This window comes from Natator depressus, chromosome 5 (genome assembly GCF_965152275.1).
Source record: "Natator depressus isolate rNatDep1 chromosome 5, rNatDep2.hap1, whole genome shotgun sequence".
NCBI classification, from domain to species: domain Eukaryota; kingdom Metazoa; phylum Chordata; order Testudines; family Cheloniidae; genus Natator; species Natator depressus.
This window is the reverse complement of record NC_134238.1, coordinates 28,857,775-28,876,306: the sequence shown is the minus strand read 5'-3', so window position 1 is coordinate 28,876,306 and position 18,532 is coordinate 28,857,775. Positions and strand designations below refer to the sequence as shown.

At 41.4% G+C, this 18,532-nt stretch overlaps 1 protein-coding gene across 1 annotated transcript in view; it reads left to right on the top strand.

Moving 5' to 3' along the window:
- Positions 1–18,532, top strand: part of OXCT1 (3-oxoacid CoA-transferase 1) — a 125,413-nt gene that overhangs the window by 29,034 nt on the left and 77,847 nt on the right. The window contains exons 4-6 of the mRNA XM_074952509.1: positions 1,755–1,890; positions 5,726–5,875; positions 14,510–14,616. Coding sequence (XP_074808610.1) covers positions 1,755–1,890; positions 5,726–5,875; positions 14,510–14,616 — 393 coding nt within the window. The remainder of the gene's footprint in view (positions 1–1,754; positions 1,891–5,725; positions 5,876–14,509; positions 14,617–18,532) is intronic.

Below are 18,532 nucleotides of genomic sequence, written 5' to 3'. Positions count from 1 at the left end.
GCAGAGCAGCCACCTGGTCCTTGGTCCACACCTTCATGACCCACTATGAGGTCAACCAGTGGCAGTTGGCAGAGCAGTCCTCTGAGCAGTTGTTCCGTGACTCCTGCCGTACTCCAGAGGTAAGCTTGTAATTCAGCTAATGTGGAATGAACGTGAACAAGCACTCGAAGAAGAAAAAACAGTTACTTTCTCGTAACTGTTGTTCTTCGAGATGTGTTGTTCACGTCCATTCCACCACCCACCCTCCTACCCCTCTGTCGGAGTAGCCGGCAAGAAGGAACTGGAGGGGGTCGGGCCGGCAGGGGTATATATGCACCACGCAGTAGCGCCACTTGGGGGGCCCCGCCGGCCTGACGGGAGACGCTAAGGGAAAAAGTTTCCGACGCTCATGCACGCGGCGCGGACACCTTGTGTGGAATGGACGTGAACATTCTCCCAGTTACGAGAAAGTAAGTAACCTTTTTTTCTTATCCTGAAATCTGAGGGCATACAGCAAATATTGTCCTTTATTAGCTTACAGGGAGGCATCTTGTTACAAATGTTCAGTAAACAAACACTAAAACTTTAATGCTGTCTTTATGGGCAGTTGTGGAAAGAACTTCTTATAACTTGCTTCTTTGTGGGAAGAAAGTGCTGGGGCTTGGAGGGCTTTGAGGCTTAGGGAAAGTTTGGGCCTCATTCATGTACAATAGTCTGTCCACATCCTACAGAGAGCCCCGTTTAAAGTCAGTGGGGCTTGGGGTGTGGAGCAGTCTGCTGCCATACAAAGCAGGATTGGGGCCATGGGGGGAAGCTTCCTTTGGTTATTGTCTGTCTGTATTGCCAGTTGTTTAAATTAAATCTTAATTTTGTGTCTGTGAGACTGAACCTGCTTCCTTCTGTCTGCTCACTCTGTAATGGAAGTCTCATCACATAGCCTTGTCCTACTAGCAGAGAGGGTGAGATGGCAGCAGCAGTAGAGGATGCAAAGGGAATAGCGACATCGGGAACGTTAGCATGATTATATACTTCTACGGAAAAAATAGCATATGCTGGTTCAAAATGCAAATCACAACGTAAGCTGGCAGAGTGACTCACTGAAGAAAACCTCAGTTGCAGTCGTCTCTGTTCCTCAAGGAGTAGTGGCTTTCACAAGCAAGTGAAATGTTTACTATAATCAGAAAATAAAATAGGAAAACACCCCTGCTTGGAGTACGACCCACCCTACAATCTTGGACGTGGAGACTTGCCTCTCCCCTGTTTCCAAGTACCCATTCTTGTTGTCCTTTCCTCGAGCATCTGTGCAAGAGGAAATCCAAAATGATCTGAAATTAACTCTTTGTTCATCAGAGACCTGGTCGTGCCCTTTAGTGTCTATTTATTTATTGGTGAGGCAATAATTGAAACAGAAGCTTTCTAAGATTATTTTATTTGTTAAGCTGTCATTTATAGCTATAAATGACAGTTTAACAAATAAAACACCTTTCAAATAAAGTTTTTAGCTTTACTTAGTGTTCTCACCCTGAGGGTGATGTCTGATCACAAGGTGTCAGTGACTCCTCAGCTCTAATTCTAATTCTGACACTGACATTTTTTCCTCTAAAGACTGGGTCTTGCTCCTTTGCCTCCATTTTCTCATCTGTAAAATGGGAAGAATAATACTTCCCTGTCTTACAAGTGCCTTGTTAATTCATTGATGTTTTATAAAGTGTTTTGAAGATGGCAAAATGCTCTGTATTTTGGATGTTGACTATTATTGGTGTTTTTCTGCACAGTGTTGACAATTTTGGACTTGGTCTTTTGCTTCAAACTAAGCAGATAAAACGGATGGTATCATCCTATGTTGGAGAAAATGCAGAATTTGAACGACAATACTTATCTGGAGAATTGGAAGTTGAGCTTACGCCTCAGGTAAGCTGCTTTGCATAGGGGGATCAGTCAGTTCTCCTTTTTCATCTGTAATAATGGATGATTCCCATCTTGTTTTCTTTTTAAGGTGTCTTTTCTCTTTAATTGTTGTTTTACAATACTAATATTTTCCATAGAGGTAGGTTTGTGTTGTAAACACACATGGCAGTTGTTCTTAAATTGTGGCCTGTGAACTGCTGGTCATCTGTTGTGAATTGACTGATCATGCAATGTAAACTTCCCATTATCACCTTAAAAGGCTTCTTAATAAGAAATTAAATATTATTTGTATTGTTCACTGTTTGTTTCTAGAAGTGCCTGCAGTCTTCTAGGCAAACGTACAAGAGGGAACAGGTCTTGCTCAGGAGAACTTACACTCTTAAAAGCACAAAATGACAAGTTGAGCAGCCTGGAGAGGAAGAGTCAGCTTTGGGGAGTGAGCTGGGATTGAGCGCTAGTGGAACAGACTTTATGGCAGGAGAAGGGGGCCAACAGTTGAGAGTAAAAGGGTGTGAAGTGGAGGGAATAGACGGCTGAGTCTATGGAAGTGATTGGGGAAAGAACTGGTAAGCGGGAACAGAGAGTGAGGAATAAAGTCAGGGACATTGATGGATTGGGGGTCATGGAAGGGTCAGGTGAAAGTAATGGCTCTTGGGCAATGTTGAAAAAGATGAAATGGTAGTTGGAGGGTGGGAAAATTTTAAAATATTGAGAGATCCAAGAAAGAGCAGTGTGTTGAGAAGACATGGTTGAGTGAATGGCTATTTTGGTGTTGATCCAGGATTGAAAGTCAAACTAGAAGTTGAGTGCTAAGGGGTCAAACAAAGTAATCAAACGTGAGGGTGAGAGACTGTGAAGAGAAGATCCAGATGTGAAAATCAGAGAAGAAGGTGTTTTGTAGAGGAGTTATGTATAGGGATATTATGCAACCGTGAATGAGTGGACAGATGGGCCGTAAGACTCTCTCTGTAGGTGTGGTTCATGATATCAAAAAAGTTAGAGAACCCCTGAGTTGGGGTATTTGCTCTATCTTTGTTTATTAGATTAGAAGTAAATATGTAACTTCTCTAGTGGAAAAGAGTTAAAATTGGAGTTTTAAGTTGCACAGTGTGAAACTTAAACATTAATAACATGTTAGTTGAATTTAGTCATACTTTTGTGTTAAATCTCAGTGTGCCTATGCTGTGTTAGAATTTAATGCTTACAATCTAGCTCTTCAGCCAACCCAGCTATAGCAATTCTTGCACAAAAGGATAATCAGGGATGTTGGGTACAAGGGTAAACTAGAATGTGGGTATCAATAAGACACACTACTAGACCTAATATTGTAAAACTGACCGCATAATTCTAACACATGCAGCTAGTCACTAAAACATATGCCGTGTTATTTCAAAGGATAAGACATAACACAAGGAATAAAGGGTGTTATTAATGGAGGCTCTAACTTTGTGTTTGCAGCTCTGACCCCAGGTACATATAGAGTGCACAGTTGCTCTTGGCTCTGTGCTACTGAGAACACTGCTTGTCAGAACACTAGAGATGGAGAAGCATCCAGCATCCCTTTCTACCCTATTGGCTGACCCAGAAAAGCCCTGGCTCTTGCCACTTCCTCAGCTACCAAACTTTGTTTATCCTCTATGTTGAACACTTCCCACTCAGACTGTCAGGCAATCCACTTCCCCCTCTCCACTTTGTGACCAGTACCGCCAACCTGAAGATCTAACAAACTTCTCAAATGTGAGAGTTATGTGATACTGGGTATACCAGGTACATGTTTTTAACAATAAGATTCATTAATCACTGGAACAATTTGCCAGGGGATGTAGTGGATTCTGCATCACATGAAATATGTAAATTAAGATTGTATGCCTTTCTAAAAGGTATGCTGTAGTTCAACCACAAACTACTGGGCTTGATACAGGCATTATGGGTGAAATTCAATGTCTGGTGCGATACCGGAGGTCAGACTAAGTGATCACAACAATGATCCATTCTTGCCTTAAAATCTGTAAGTCTATTAATATAATTTGGGAGAGATGATGGGGAAAGAAGGATACATTTCTCAGAAGTTACTTTTAAAACAAAGTAACTGAAAACAGTTGTTTGTAACTAATACAGGTTTTTGAAAGCTAGTAATTCTGGTGGAGATGGATTAGCTGCAAAGTGAAAAGAGGTAGATAAAGGTACATATTAAATTAAATAGATTGTATGGATATCACTCATGCTGTCTGGAATGCCATCCTCAAGATAGGCTGTCAAAAAGCCAGGAAGTCACCCCAAGTTGCTTATATGTTCTATAATTAGATTTCACCAACTCAGTAACAAATGTGAACTCCTGAAGCACACTATAATAGTCTTACTGTGGAGTCACAGACAGTCCCCTTGGGCATTCTGGTCTATGTTGTCACCCGTGCAAGCTGGACTTGGTTGCTATACACCAAAAATCATATCACATTCAGGTTGCTTCCAGTCCCAAGAGCCCAGTCACTTACCCCAGGTCAGTTTGTACCTCGGATCTCTCACCAAAGACAATGCTTGTAGCCAATCCTGTAATAAACTAACTAAAGATGTATTAACTAGGAAAAAGAAATGAAAGAGTTACTTTCAAGTTAAAGCAGGCAAACTTATATACACAAATGAGTTAGTCAGTGGTTCCAAGAGGTGACAGAGTTGTAGCAATCTGTCAGCAATGAATGTCTTTTAGGGCTAACCCCAGGTTGACCTTGGAGATCTGTGCTTCTGTTTCGTAGCTCCAGCCCTATAAGATTCCAAACAGCCAAAGAGGTGAAAAATTTTATTGTTCACTACCTTTATTTCTTTCTTCCAGAATTCAAGCTCATGGGATGATCCCTTTTGCACATAGCCTCTTCATGTGTGGGAAGGGACAATTAAGTCTTTGCGCTCTGATGTCTCACAATGGCCCATTTAGTCTTGATAGCCTTCTTAATAAGCAGGAGACAATTCCTTCTGACAGGCTGACAGTTTCAAACATTTTTTTACAGTTATAAAGCAAATACTTTATCACATGCTTTAAGGTAATATTTAAGATATTACAAGTGAGATTAATGCATGCAGCAACTTACAAACTTTTCATAAAGTCTAAACACATTGTTATAAGTACAATATCCATCTTAACAATATTGCAGGTGAAACAACTGGTTTCCAGCAATGAACTGGTCTGTGCTCAGCTGAGGCCTAAAGCTTGGGGAAGAGCTGTCACTTGGGTTGCCAGCCTCACAATCACCACCGCCTATTTGGCACTCAAGAAGAGAACCCAGGATTACTGACTCCCAGCCTCCTGCTGAAACTAATAGGCATTGCTATAGTCATGATATAGCATCCATTTGATATAGCATCCATTGTTATGTTTCCCTAGAGGCTTCAGAGCATGAGAACTAGAAATTAGGCAAATATGTAGGTTGGTAAAAAAAGACTGTTTGTACTAATGCTGATAGGCAAGTGGGGAATAGGAAGAGAACAAAGAGTGCATGGATTTGAGTAAAAGACACGTAAACAAGCTAGAGAAAAGGGGTTATAAAAGACAAAGGCAAGAAGTTGAATACTGAGTGAATGGGGAGCTTAGCTACAGTGTGCTATTTAGTAACTGATGGCCAAGAAGAAGGGTTTTATTGTCAAATGTTGAGCCACTTCAACACAGGAGAAATAACAAGAGGGGGGAAATAGACTATTTTTCACTGTTTCTAATAGGATCAAAAGGAAAAGTCCCAAGGTACAGGAACAAAAAATCCACAAAAGTGTCTCTTATTGAAGTGGCTGTCCTTACAGGAAAATCAAATCCAAGTCGTCATTGTTTGCTTCTGAACTTGTTCTCCTCCAGGGTACGCTTGCTGAGCGAGTCCGTGCAGGAGGTGCAGGCATTCCAGCATTTTTCACAAGCACGGGCTATGGAACATTGGTACAAGAAGGAGGAGCGCCTATCAAATACAACAAAGATGGCAGCGTTGCCATTGCCAGTCAGCCAAGAGAGGTAAGATGCCATTCTGTTGTACTAAAGCCTGCAGGTTTAGAATCTGAATTCCTTGCCAGTTCACAGGATAAACAGCAATGTAACCTCTTCTGAGACCATCTGAATCTTGAGGTTACAGATTAATAATTATGTGAATTCAGAAGGGTCAGGAAGTTGACTTGTTAAAGAGAAGAAAGCTCACTTAGCATGAACATATTCAGAAACCCCTCTGAGGGCAGGTCTTCACATAAAACGTTGCATTGGCATAGCTGCATCAAGGCAGCCGTGCCCCTGTAGCACTGAAGTGACAATGCTCCTATGCCAACAGCAGAGCTTCTCCTATTGGCCTAGTTAATCCACCTCCATGGAGGCAGTAGCTATGTTGATGGGAGAAGATCTCTCTCTGACATAGCGCTGTCTACACCAGGGGTTAGGGGTTAGTGACATAACTATGTCACTCGGATATGCCAAACCCGTGGAAAAAATGCAGAAATTGGGTTTGTTTTTGGCTTAATTGTCCTGTGAGTTGCTTGTTGGCTAGTTTTTGGCTTGTAGCTTGTTGCTGCTTCTTTTTTTTGATCAGCTCCTGGCAAGCAGAGGTAAGGGGGAAGTGGGGGAGAGAGTCAGGGGTGCACAGCAGGCCCACGACAGTCCCAGACTGCATGCCAGGGGGGATCTAGTCACATAGAGTGTTTGGGGTTCTTAGGGATTGGCTTGTTTTGGCCTTGTTTTGAAATGGGATGAGTTTGTTTTTTGGCTTATTGTGAAAGTCATAGTGCTTATTTACCACGTGAAAGTTGGCAACTGTGCTCGGGAGTGTGGATTTTTTTCACACCCCTGAGCCATGTAGTTATACTGATATAGATCTGTTGTGTAGACCTGATTTTGGGCACTGATAGCTGAAATGTGGTTTAGTATAAGGCTTTGAAATTAAAAAGACGCGGAAAAAGGTACTGCTTCAAATTGAGAAACAAGACTCTCCTATGGAAATCAAAGGGGCAGGATCTGGAGAAGGGGAAACATCTGTGTATAATTCTATATTGTATATAATAAACTGATGGAGAATGTTATTTCTAATGAATGTTCTGTCTCAACTGCTGAAGATCAGTACTGCCCTCAGTGAAGGTTACAACATCATTAGGGCTAAAGCAGTGCTTTTTCCCAAGTATTCTCTACTGTTTGTTGATAGTTATTTTTAAAAGAATTTCCTAATTGTCCAAACAACTTTCCTTCTCTTCTTTTACAAGAAGATTGATTTTATAATAATAATTCTGTGTCTGAAGACACTGAGTAATCATCAACTTAATCTAAGTTTTTATATTGAACTCATCACTGTGGTTTTTTAACATCTAATTTAATCTTTCTTCTCCATTTATTAAATGGCCCACTTTCTCTCTAGCATATCTGTTTTCCCTTGGCATATTTGTAGAAGCCCTTCATATCCTCCTTGGGGTTTTTTTTGTGTGTGGCAAGAATCAACTCATTCTCCTGCTTCCCTCCCAGTCTCCCCAACCCCTGCCCACAAAACAATCTAACTATTCTTGTTTGGTTGCCTCCCTCCATGTCAATTTTCAGTATAGGTTTCATTTTATTAAGTAGCTCCTCGTGAAGCCCTATAACTGAACTTTTGGCTCCTTAGGTTTTTTTTTTCCCCCAGAGGAATTATTCTTTGTTATGCTCTTTCAGTATTTTTAGATGCTCCAGCCTTCTTCCACACTGTTGTGAGAAATTACATTTTTCATGTCTACACCAGGATTTATGTCCTCACTGACTGTAGATGAACGATAATCAATAATATTGACACCACAGTTCTTGAGACAGATGGTGGTGGTTTTAGAGTCATAGAAGATCAGGGTTGGAAGGGACCTCAACAGGTCATCTAGTCCAACCCCCTGCTCAAAGCAGGACCAATTCCCAATTTTTGCCCCAGATCCCTAAATGGCCCCCTCAAGGATTGAGCTCACAACCCTGAGTTTAGCAGGCCAATGCTCAAACCACTGAGCTATCCTTTCCCCTCCTCTGCTCTTTCTTGCATAGTTCAGTCTTCCTTTTTTTCTAATGATTTCTAAAGAAATGTGATGGTTAAGAATTGGATCACTTGGCAAAGAGGTTAGAAAGAGGTTATTATGTAACCAAAATCTTGGTGCAATTTAACAAGTATTAGTCTGGTTTCCAGCTCTATTTAATTTTCAAGTAATCCTTTAAAAGCAAGAGCTATAGCATAATTGATACACTGTATAAGAACAGACAGGCCTGATGGGTCATTATTTAAAGCAAGATGCAGAAGAGGGTGCAAGTTTCCTTTCACCTATGCTGGGTACCTGTGTTAGGGAGGGCTACAATACCTTGATGGTCCTGCCCAAAGGAGGCAGATGGGTAAGGCCATAGTCCTACCTGCTTCTGCATCAGACATCTGGGCTGGTCCCACATGGGCAGAGCATATCTCTGCCCTGTGAAAGAAAGAGCAGCCCCGTCATGTTCTGTCTTGTATTCCATCAGAATCCCAGGAGAAATTTTACCTGCATCATTGATGCTGGTTCCAGGAGTTTCCACTGTAAATTGTTAAACATACACTGCTGGGGAGGAGGGGGTGCTGCTGTGCCTCTAAGTCACACTCTCACCCTCATGAAATAAATCATTCTGTATAATAAATCACAAACAATGTACATACAGACCACTAAAATGGCACCCATCTGGCGTACAGAACAAGAGTGAGAAGGGAGGGTAAGTTTGGTCTACGACACCAGGGCAAGGCTCTACTGTTCTAGAATGTACCATTGGACCATTAGTGTCCACACAGAGTAGACAGGTCTCCAGTATCTTAAGCTTAATTGGCCCTTCTGGAATTTGAGCCTGTGATTTCAGGTATGTCAGATCTGAGAACAAATCCTATCTCTCATTGGGTCTTATTAAGTAAAAGTGTTCAAAAAAATACTGTAAAAATAGAATTGTTTTGCACCTATATTTAGATTGTCTTAGCAGTCTTCTTCGCATAGGAGCCAGGCAGGTGTAACTTGCCAGGAGCACAAGTTATTCAAATCGGAGGGGGTGGGGGGGGGGCTGCTCATATGGACTGTGGGTGTATCAGGGCTTTGCCCATGTACCAACCCCCTGGCCTCTGAGCCCTGTACCTCAGTGCTCCTCCATGAAGATTTGGAAGCTATTTTGGGAGTTTGTGTACCTGAAAGCTAGGATTTGGCCTCTGATGTTGAACCACTAAGTGAATAAACAGGAATATGTGAGTGCTATCAGAATATATATTAGCTAACTTTTTGGGTGTGGTATGACCATGCTATAAACCTTAAATTAGCATAATCCCATTTTTCTCAGTGTATTCTAGTTTGTCTATTTTAGACTGTTGCCTTCTTTCAGCAGGGGGATGTCTTCTGCTTACCATCTGTGCTTAATTACTGTTTACAAATTCCAAGGCCAGAAGGTCTATTGTAATAATTTAGTCTGATCTCCTGTATAAGACAGGCCATAGCACTTGCCCAAAATAATTCCTAGAGCAGATCTTTTAGAAACGCATCCAATCTTGATTTAAAAATTGTCAGTGATGGAAAATCCACCATGGACCTTGGTAAATTGTTCCAATGGTGAATGACCTTCACTGTCAAAAAATGTACACCTTATTTCCAGTCTGAACTTGTCTAGCTTCAGTTTCCAGCCACTGGGTCATATTATACCTTTCTCTGTTAGACTGACGAGCCCATGATTAAATATTTATTCCCAAGTAGACAATTATTGACTATAATCAAGTTACACATAACCTTCTCTTTGTTAAAATAAATAGATTGGGCTTTTTGAGTTAATCACTTTAAGGCATGTTTCCTAATCTTTTAATCATCCTCATGTGTCTTCTCTGAACCCTCTCCAATTGACCATGTCTTTCTTGACACCAGAACTAGACAGTATTCCAGCAGTAGTCACATCGGTGCCAAATATACTCCTACTCAAGATTCCCCTGTTTACGCATCCCAGGATTGCATTAGCTCTTTTGGCCACAGAGGCACATTGAGAGCTCATGGTTAGCTGTGTATCCCCCACCAGCCGCCCAGAACAGAGTCCCCCCCCGCATTCTGGAGGTATGACCTGCACTCCTTTTTCCTAGATGTATACATTTGCATTTAGCTGTATTAAAATGCATATTGTTTGCTTGTGCCCAGTTTATCAAGTAATCCAGATCGCTCTGAATCAGTGACCTGCACTCTTACCATTCTCCCAATTTGTGTGTCATCTACAAACTTGATCAGTAATGACTTTATGTTAAATAGACTAGGGCTGTCAAGGTTCCTCCCCCACTCTGAACTCTAGGGTACAGATGTGGGGACCTGCATGAAAAACCTCCTAAGCTTATCTTTACCAGCTTAGGTCAAAACTTCCCCAAGGTACAAAATATTCCACCCTTTGTCCTTGGATTGGCCGCTACCACCACCAAACTAATACTGGTTACTGGGGAAGAGTTGTTTGGACATGTCTTTCCCCCCAAAATACTTCCCAAAACCTTGCACCCCACTTCCTGGACAAGATTTGGTAAAAAGCCTCACCAATTTGCCTAGGTGACTACAGACCCAGACCCTTGGATCTTAAGAACAATGAACAATCCTCCCAACACTTGCACCCCCCCTTTCCTGGGAAATGTTGGATAAAAAGCCTCACCAATTTGCATAGGTGACCACAGACCCAAACCCTTGGATCTGAGAACAATGAAAAAGCATTCAGTTTTCTTACAAGAAGACTTCAAATAAAAATAGAAGTAAATAGAGATAAAGAAATCCCCCCTGTAAAATCAGAATGGTAGATACCTTACAGGGTAATTAGATTCAAAACATAGAGAACCCCTCTAGGCAAAACCTTAAGTTACAAAAGAGATACACAGACAGAAATAGTTATTCTATTCAGCACAATTCTTTTCTCAGCCATTTAAAGAAATCATAATCTAACACGTACCTAGCTAGATTACTTACTAAAAGTTCTAAGACTCCATTCCTGGTCTATCCCCGGCAAAGACAGATATAGACAGACACACAGACCCTTTGTTTCTCTCCCTCCTCCCAGCTTTTGAAAGTATCTTGTCTCGTCATTGGTCATTTTGGTCAGGTGCCAGTGAGGTTACCTTTAGCTTCTTAACCCTTTACAGGTGAGAGGAGCTTTCCCCTGGCCAGGAGGGATTTCAAAGCGGTTTACCCTTCTCTTTATATTTATGACAAGGGCCAAGAACTGATCTCTGCAGGTCCTCACTGGAAACATACCTGCTTGATGATGATTTGCCATTTACAATTTGAGATGTATCCGTTAGCCAATTTTTAATCCATTTACTGTGTACCATGTTCATTTTATATCATTCTAGTTTTTTAATCAAAATGTTATGTGGTACCAAGACAAACACCTTACAGTATTACCTTTATCAACCAAATTTGTAATCTCATCCAAAAAAGATATCAATTTAGTTTGACAAGATACATTTTCAATAAACCCACGTTCATTGGCATTAATTATAGTATCCTCCTTTAATTATTAATAGAGTCCCATATCAGCTGCTCCATTATCTTGCCCAGGATCAATGTCAGTTTGACAGACCTTTAATTGCCCATGTCATCCTATTTACTCTTTTTAAAAACTGACACAACTTTAGCTTTCTTCCAATTGTCTGGAGCTTCCCCAGGGCTCCAAGACTGATTGATTGAAAATCAGCGTGTAATGGTGCAGTGAGCTCCTCAACCAGCTCTTTCAAGACTCTTGTATGCAAGTTATCTGGGCCTGCTGATTTTAAAATGTCTAACGTCAGTCGCTGCTGTTTAAAATCTTCTTGAGATACTAAGGGAATGCAAAGGGTGTTCTCACCATCAGTGAGCCTATATCATCTGTTTTTCCCCAAATACAAAACAGAAATATTTATTGAAGACTTCTGCTTTTTTGCATTACTATTGGTCATTCTACCATTTCCGTCTAGTAACGGACCAATATCATTGTGAGGATTTTTTTTGTTCCTAATATATTTTAAAAACACCTTCTTATTGTCCTTAGCTCTGCTGGCCATAGATTTCTCCTTTTGTTTCTGTTATCAGTTTTCTACAATTCCTAGCTTCTGATTTATATTCATTACTATCAACTCCCTCTTCTATTTTTTTTTTATAGCTTCCTTCACTTTTTTTAACCTACCTCCTTCCTCAGTTGTGAAATTGTGGCTTTTTGGGCATCTTGTAAAGTATTGTTAAATGATTCCCAATTCTCATTCACATTTTTCTAATTAAATTCTTCCTCCCAACTGATTTGGCTCATAATTGTTTTCAGCTTTGTGAACTGGCCCTATTAAAACACCAAGTGTGTATATATATTACTATCATAGTTTAGCTATCAATGGATGTGCATAATTTCTATTAATCTTAATTGGGTTGCAGATCAGGGGAGAGAAGATACTTTTACTGGTTTAAATAAGACATTAATAGGAAACCTCAGTATTTAAAGAAATTCAGAGGGTAGGAAAATTTAGCTGATCAAAACTGTAAGGATAAAAAGACAGTAAGATTAAAAATAAAATTGCCAAGGAAGTTCTTAAACTTCTTAAGCCTTCAAATGAAAAGACAAATTATAGTTTAAGTCCAAAATACACCAAAGTTGCTTTTGACATATTTAATAAAATTAATTGTTTTGTTTCTGGCTAGGGTATTTCTCCTGTTAACATTACAGTAATTACAATGTCTGTTTGAGCTGTTTCTGAATCAACATTTTTTTTCAATTAGATTATGATTAGGTGTTTTACTGTCACAGCAGATCAGACCTATCACAGAAGCTTCAGGTTAAGAACTAATGAAAATATAAGTGTTCAGAAAGAGGATAAAATTGTTTAGGAGGCTGGAGGGATTATTCTTTCCTTATAAATTAAATGAGCTAGATGTATGTATCTTGACTAAGTGACAACAAAGGTATCAAAGACATTCACTTGAAATTTATTCATGTCTGTGAAGTTTTAGTTAAAATTGAATATGGACTTTTTTGATCTGATTGGTGTCGCTGAGAGCCAGTGTAATTAAATACAAACAAAAATGTTATTTTTTGTGTTTTTACAAACTTAAAAGCAATCCAGTCTGTTAACCCAGGACTCGGAGGGAGAGGAAGTCTGTTCACTTGCCTGTTGTGCTGTCAGTAGCTATGTAACACACTGCACAGGGACTCAATCCTAAACCAATATTCAGTTTGTAGGTAGAAAATTGGTTAGCATCCCCCTTTGTTCAGGTTATGTAGCTATTCAGGATTCGTTGACCTGGAATAGAGAATGGTAAGGGAGCATCAGTGTCAACTAGCTTAGATTTCTCTCCCTCATGTAGATTTATGGTCTCCAGTGGTCATTCAGTCCATGAAGTAGGATTAGAATCCAGGATCATATTGGTCTCCTTGATTCTTTTCTCTAACTGTTAGAGAGCAAAACTCTCTTTTCTTTTTTTTAGTGCAAGATTTAGGTGTAAATTGCATTTAATAATAATAGTACCTGGCTCTTATATAGCACGTTTATAATTTAAGACTACATGGAGCTAGGCTTGCTCATTTATTTCAGTTTTGGTTTGGTTTGACTTTGATGGTAATGCGCAAGAAACTGTTAAAAATTTTGATCATTGAATTTTCTTCATCTATACACTCTAACACAGTTCAGCATGGATAATCCAGATCCCTCTTCTAAAGCCCATGACCTTTGCTGTTGGGCCTCAGTAATGAATAATTGAAAAAACAAACAAACATGCTGATGGATGACTTACCCATACTAGCTGTCCTCTGGTGACTAACCTGATTTCCACTGACACCCTGTTCTGTCTAGTTTCCTGATCCCTATACAACAGTTTTGCTTTGAGCATCAGTAAACAATCATGAAGAGAACAGAGTTGTGTTTTATAAAATCTAGAGATAATTTTACCGAAAGGCCGTAGCCAGACTTCAGTTTCTGCCTTAATGAACCTCCCATGTTTTGCTTTGCTTCATTTAGCACAAGTTTTAAGAGCACTGTTAGGTCATAATTCAGGAGAATTATTAGCTTGATAAATATAGAAACTCATTTTGTAGCTAACTACAAGTTGCATCTAATTTCATGGAGCTATTAAAATTGTTAGTTCTTGGTCCATTTATGAGTTACATTTTCAAATTACACAGCACCAAAAGAAGATAATTTCTGAGAACAATGGGTAAAATTCACCCCTGTACCAAGTGTCTGCATGCGGGCTGTGTATCACTTAAACCCTCAAAATTGGACTTAAGAGGCACATTGACTTTGGGTGGGTCCTCTGCATCTGGATGAATTTCACGCAGTGTGAATACAAACTCTGTAAATATCACGGCTGCTGCACTAAGGCACTGTTACTTTGTGTGAGCTGCTGGAAGTCCAGCATAATGCATGCTGAATACCAGTAGGTGGTGCAGTGGGAACAGGTACTGAATTCCAGTTTTATGTTTCTCTAAACAAGGAAGCTATAGCAACTATAAAATCAAGTTATTGCCTCTCTGTGCACCTCTGTTTATTACCCACTTGAGCTATAAAACATAACTACACATAGACACAAAAGAAGGTTTAAATTGTCTGTAAAATAAATCACATAAAATAAGTATTATATAAGAAGTCTGTTTGATGATGCCTGCATCTCAGCAGTGCACTATTGTTCCCTACAGGTGAGGGAGTTTGATGGTCGTCACTACATTATGGAGAAGTCAATTACAGGTGATTATGCGCTCGTGAAGGCGTGGAAGGCTGATCGTGCAGGAAACGTTATCTTCAGGTATTGCCCGTTTGCCAGTGGAGGAGAATCCTTTAATAGTTTGGAACAATATGAAAGGGAAATGGAATCCTGGAATGGAATTAATAAGCTTAATTATGACCTGTTGAAGTCCGTGGTTCAACTCCTATTGACTTCACTGGTGAAGGATTCGACACTTTATGCCATTATATATCATCCTTTGTGATGGAAAAACTCACCCGTCTGTATGGTGGTGAGTTATGTCCAGGTCCCCTTAAAGAACTGTGCAACACAACTTTAGCCGCAGTCTGAGACCAAGGTATGACTAGGCAGCTGTATTGCTCCTGTGGTTTCTCTTCCATTTAAACAGGAGAGATTTGCTTATGTTTAACACAGTTTTTTGTTTGTTTGTTTTTTGGCTGCTAACAGAAGAAGAGGTAAGTGTTGTGGTAGCTGAGTGCACTTTCTTACAGTAAACTGCTAAGTCAAGTAATCCAGCCCTTTTGCATATTAGAGGAAATAAGGAGTGCAAAAAGCCCCAAGCGTTGACAAACCATAAGTCAGATTCCCAAAGGAAACATGCAGTTGTTCGTCTGTCTTAAAAATCATGGTATTAAATCAATGGCATTGTTTTTTGCCTGCCTTATGATTTTTGAGCCTCTAGGGCAGAGGTGGGCAAACTACGACCTGTGGGCCACATCCAGCCCAAAGGACCCTCCTGCCCGGCCCCTGAGCTCCTGGCCCGGGAGGCTAGTCCCCAGCCCCTCCTCTGCTGTTCCCCCTCCCCTGCAGCCTCAGCGTGCCACGCCACCGGGCAGCACAGTTGCAGAGCTGCAGCCTGACCCAGTGCTCTGGACGGCGCGGCTGTAGAGCCACCAGCCACCAGTGCTCCAGGCAGCATGGTAAGGGGACGGTGGGGGGTGGGTGGGTGTTGGATAGAGGGCAGGGAAGTTCGGGGTTGGTGATCAGGGATGTGGATAGGGGTCAGGGTGGTCAGAGGGCGGGGAACAGGGGGGTTGGATGGGGCAGGGATCCCAGGGGGGCAGTCAGGAATGGGGGGGTTGGATGGGGCGGCAGGGGGCAGTCGGGGTGGGGGGTCCAGGGTGGTCAGGGGACAGGGAGCAGGGGGTGGTGGATGGGGCAGGAGCCCTGGGGGAGCTGTCAGAGCGCGAGAAACGGGGAGGTTGGATAGGAGGCGGGGGCCAGGCCATGCCTGGCTGTTTGGGGAGACACAGCCTCCCCTATCTGGCCCTCCATACAATTTTGGAAACCCGATGTGGCCCTCTGGCCAAAAAGTTTGCCCACCCCTGCTCTAGGAGGAAGCTTCCCTTCTTCCCCCGCTTCCAAATGACAGCTTGTTTCTGGTTGAGCATTGAACTTTAAATGTGTACACACAAAGAGATGTAGGCCACCCTGTTGGCTGTTCACTTGCCTTCTCCTGTCCCCTGGGGTGTGGGCATTGGGAGCTGTCATTCTATCTCTTCTACCTGTCCCTCCATGCTCCACACAGCCCCCAATCCCATATCTTCCCCCTAGCATTTGCTTGCCCCCCACATTTCCCCTCTTTCTCCACAATCACATACCTGTCCCATTCTCCCTTCTTTTCCACATTCTGCCCCATCGTACTGGTCTCTCTCTTGCTACTCACTTTCCATTGTATGTTCCTTTTTCCCTCCTGCTCCCTGCACCTAACTTCTATACCTCCTACATTCCTGAAGCACAGTTGATATGAGGAATACTTCACTTGGAGAGGAGGTCTGAAAGCTCTACTTTCCTATTCGGCAGCTACTGAGGAGAGGAGGAAACATCTCTGGTTTAGGAAACGGTATCAGGCCTGGGATACCTACAGCCAAGATTTGATCTTCTTTGCTCCTTTCTGCAAATGTCCAGCTAGCAGATTGCCAGATCAAGTAATCTAATTGTAAACTAATGGTACCCCTCAGCCTGAGAGTAGAGAGCAGTCTTACTACAGACACTCTGATTTTTACCCTGTTGCGTATCAGGAACACTTCAGAGGGGAAATTGCAATAGACTATAGTAAACCTATTTTACCTACTGTGTGGCCTGATAGTCCATTCTACCAGGTTTTCAGTACCAATAGGGTCTGTTCCAAACACATTATTGCCTTGAGATTTATGACCTCCACTCTAAATGAACTGAACAATTCCTGGAATTGACTGTGACTCACTGGCTACAGGAGCTGTTTGCTTGTTGGGTTTTGCCACATTTTGACAGTGGATCCCCTATGCCTTTGCCTCCTTTCTGCCGCAGTAGGAATGAGATCTAACCCAGCCAGGCTGTCACTCACCTTCAGGCTAAGGGCAGAAGTGAAAGTGTTCTTCTGTTGCACTCTAAAAGATGGATTAAGGTATATTTAATAGATTTTAAGGCTAGAAAGGACTAGTGTGATCTTCTAATCTGACTTCCTGAATATAGGCCTAATATTTTACCAACTGACTCCTGCATTTAGCCCAACCATGTGTGGCTGAACTGCATCATGTCTTTCAGGAAGAAGGATTGAGACGGGATTGCTGCAAAAGGTCTTGTTTTGTAGCCTGTAGCATTTTTGTTCAATACAGCAAACAGTAGCTGCATTGTCTCCAAACATATTTATACTGAGCAGACTCACTTCTAGACAGCCTTTGCCTCGCAAGCCTAGTCTCCCTAACAGATATCGATGTCAATTACAGTGCAACATAATCAAGATAACGACCAAAATGTTTTAATGCCTTAAAGAGGACCAACTAATCCAAGCTTTGGATCTGATTCAGCCAGGGGAGTATAAATTACTCTTTCCTGTGCCAGCTATGACAAGTTGCTCACAGGAGAATTTCATTTCATTGGTTTGGGGTAGATGTGCCCTCTGGATAGCAAGGACAACTCGGTTCTCACCAGTGCATCCCAGGAACACTGCTGGTTGGAGCTTCCTTAGAGAGCTGCTATATGAGTGGATGTGCCAGGTGCTCTGGTCATGCTTCCTGTTCGACCAATACCAGCTTCCTGTTCGACCAGTACCACTCAGTTTTGTTGCTGTTCTGGCCCTTGCCAGTCCTACCCCTGTACATGGAGCTGCGATGCTTTGCACCAGCACAAGGACCCATTTTTCAGGGAGCTCTGTTACTTGTGAATTTAGCCTATGGCATGACTTTGAACACCGTTGTGTCCAGATTGGATGTAAGTTGTTTAGGGCCATTATAGGCTACAAGCAACTGGTTTCAGTTACCTTTTGCTTTCATGATGATTGCTCTTGATATGCCCTGAGGCTAGCTTAGATTCCAAAACCAGGAGAGTGGACTTACTGATCTGGCTGGCATGTGTTTGCCTGTTGAGTCTGCTTGTTATCTAGATGGCTTTAACAGCTATGCTCTACCCTGGACATTTTAAAATGTTTGCTTTAGATATATGGGCAATAAACAAGGATATGAGAGGAAGATACTTCCACTACCAACATCCTTTGTGAAGCTTTGTATCTTTGATATGTTTAAGGAAGTTGGCAGTTCAGAAAGGTAACAAGCAATTTATTGTTTTGGTCTGTGCCTATAACAGTAAGCGTCTAGAGAATGCTACCTTAAGGTCCTTCTGCATTTTCAGAGATCAGTTATTGTAATATGCCACTCACAAGGAGCTTATAACTAGAGTTGGAAAGATTACATTTTTGTTGGGAAGCATGGATTTCACCATCCACACTCCCACAAACTGAAAAAAAATATTTCTAATGATGATAACTGAAATTTACAAATAAGTAAAATAAGAACAATTCTTCTTGAGAACTTATTTTAGAGTTTGATTTAAGGATATTGACTTTGTCTATTTTGGCACATGATGCTGACAATTTGTGTTTTAACAGTTATCAAGCTTTAACTTTAACTCAGTATCTTCTATCGTTAAATAATTGTCTGCCCTCTCCATAATGTCCTGCAACTGTGAAAATTTAAATTCATAAAAATAAAAAAGTATA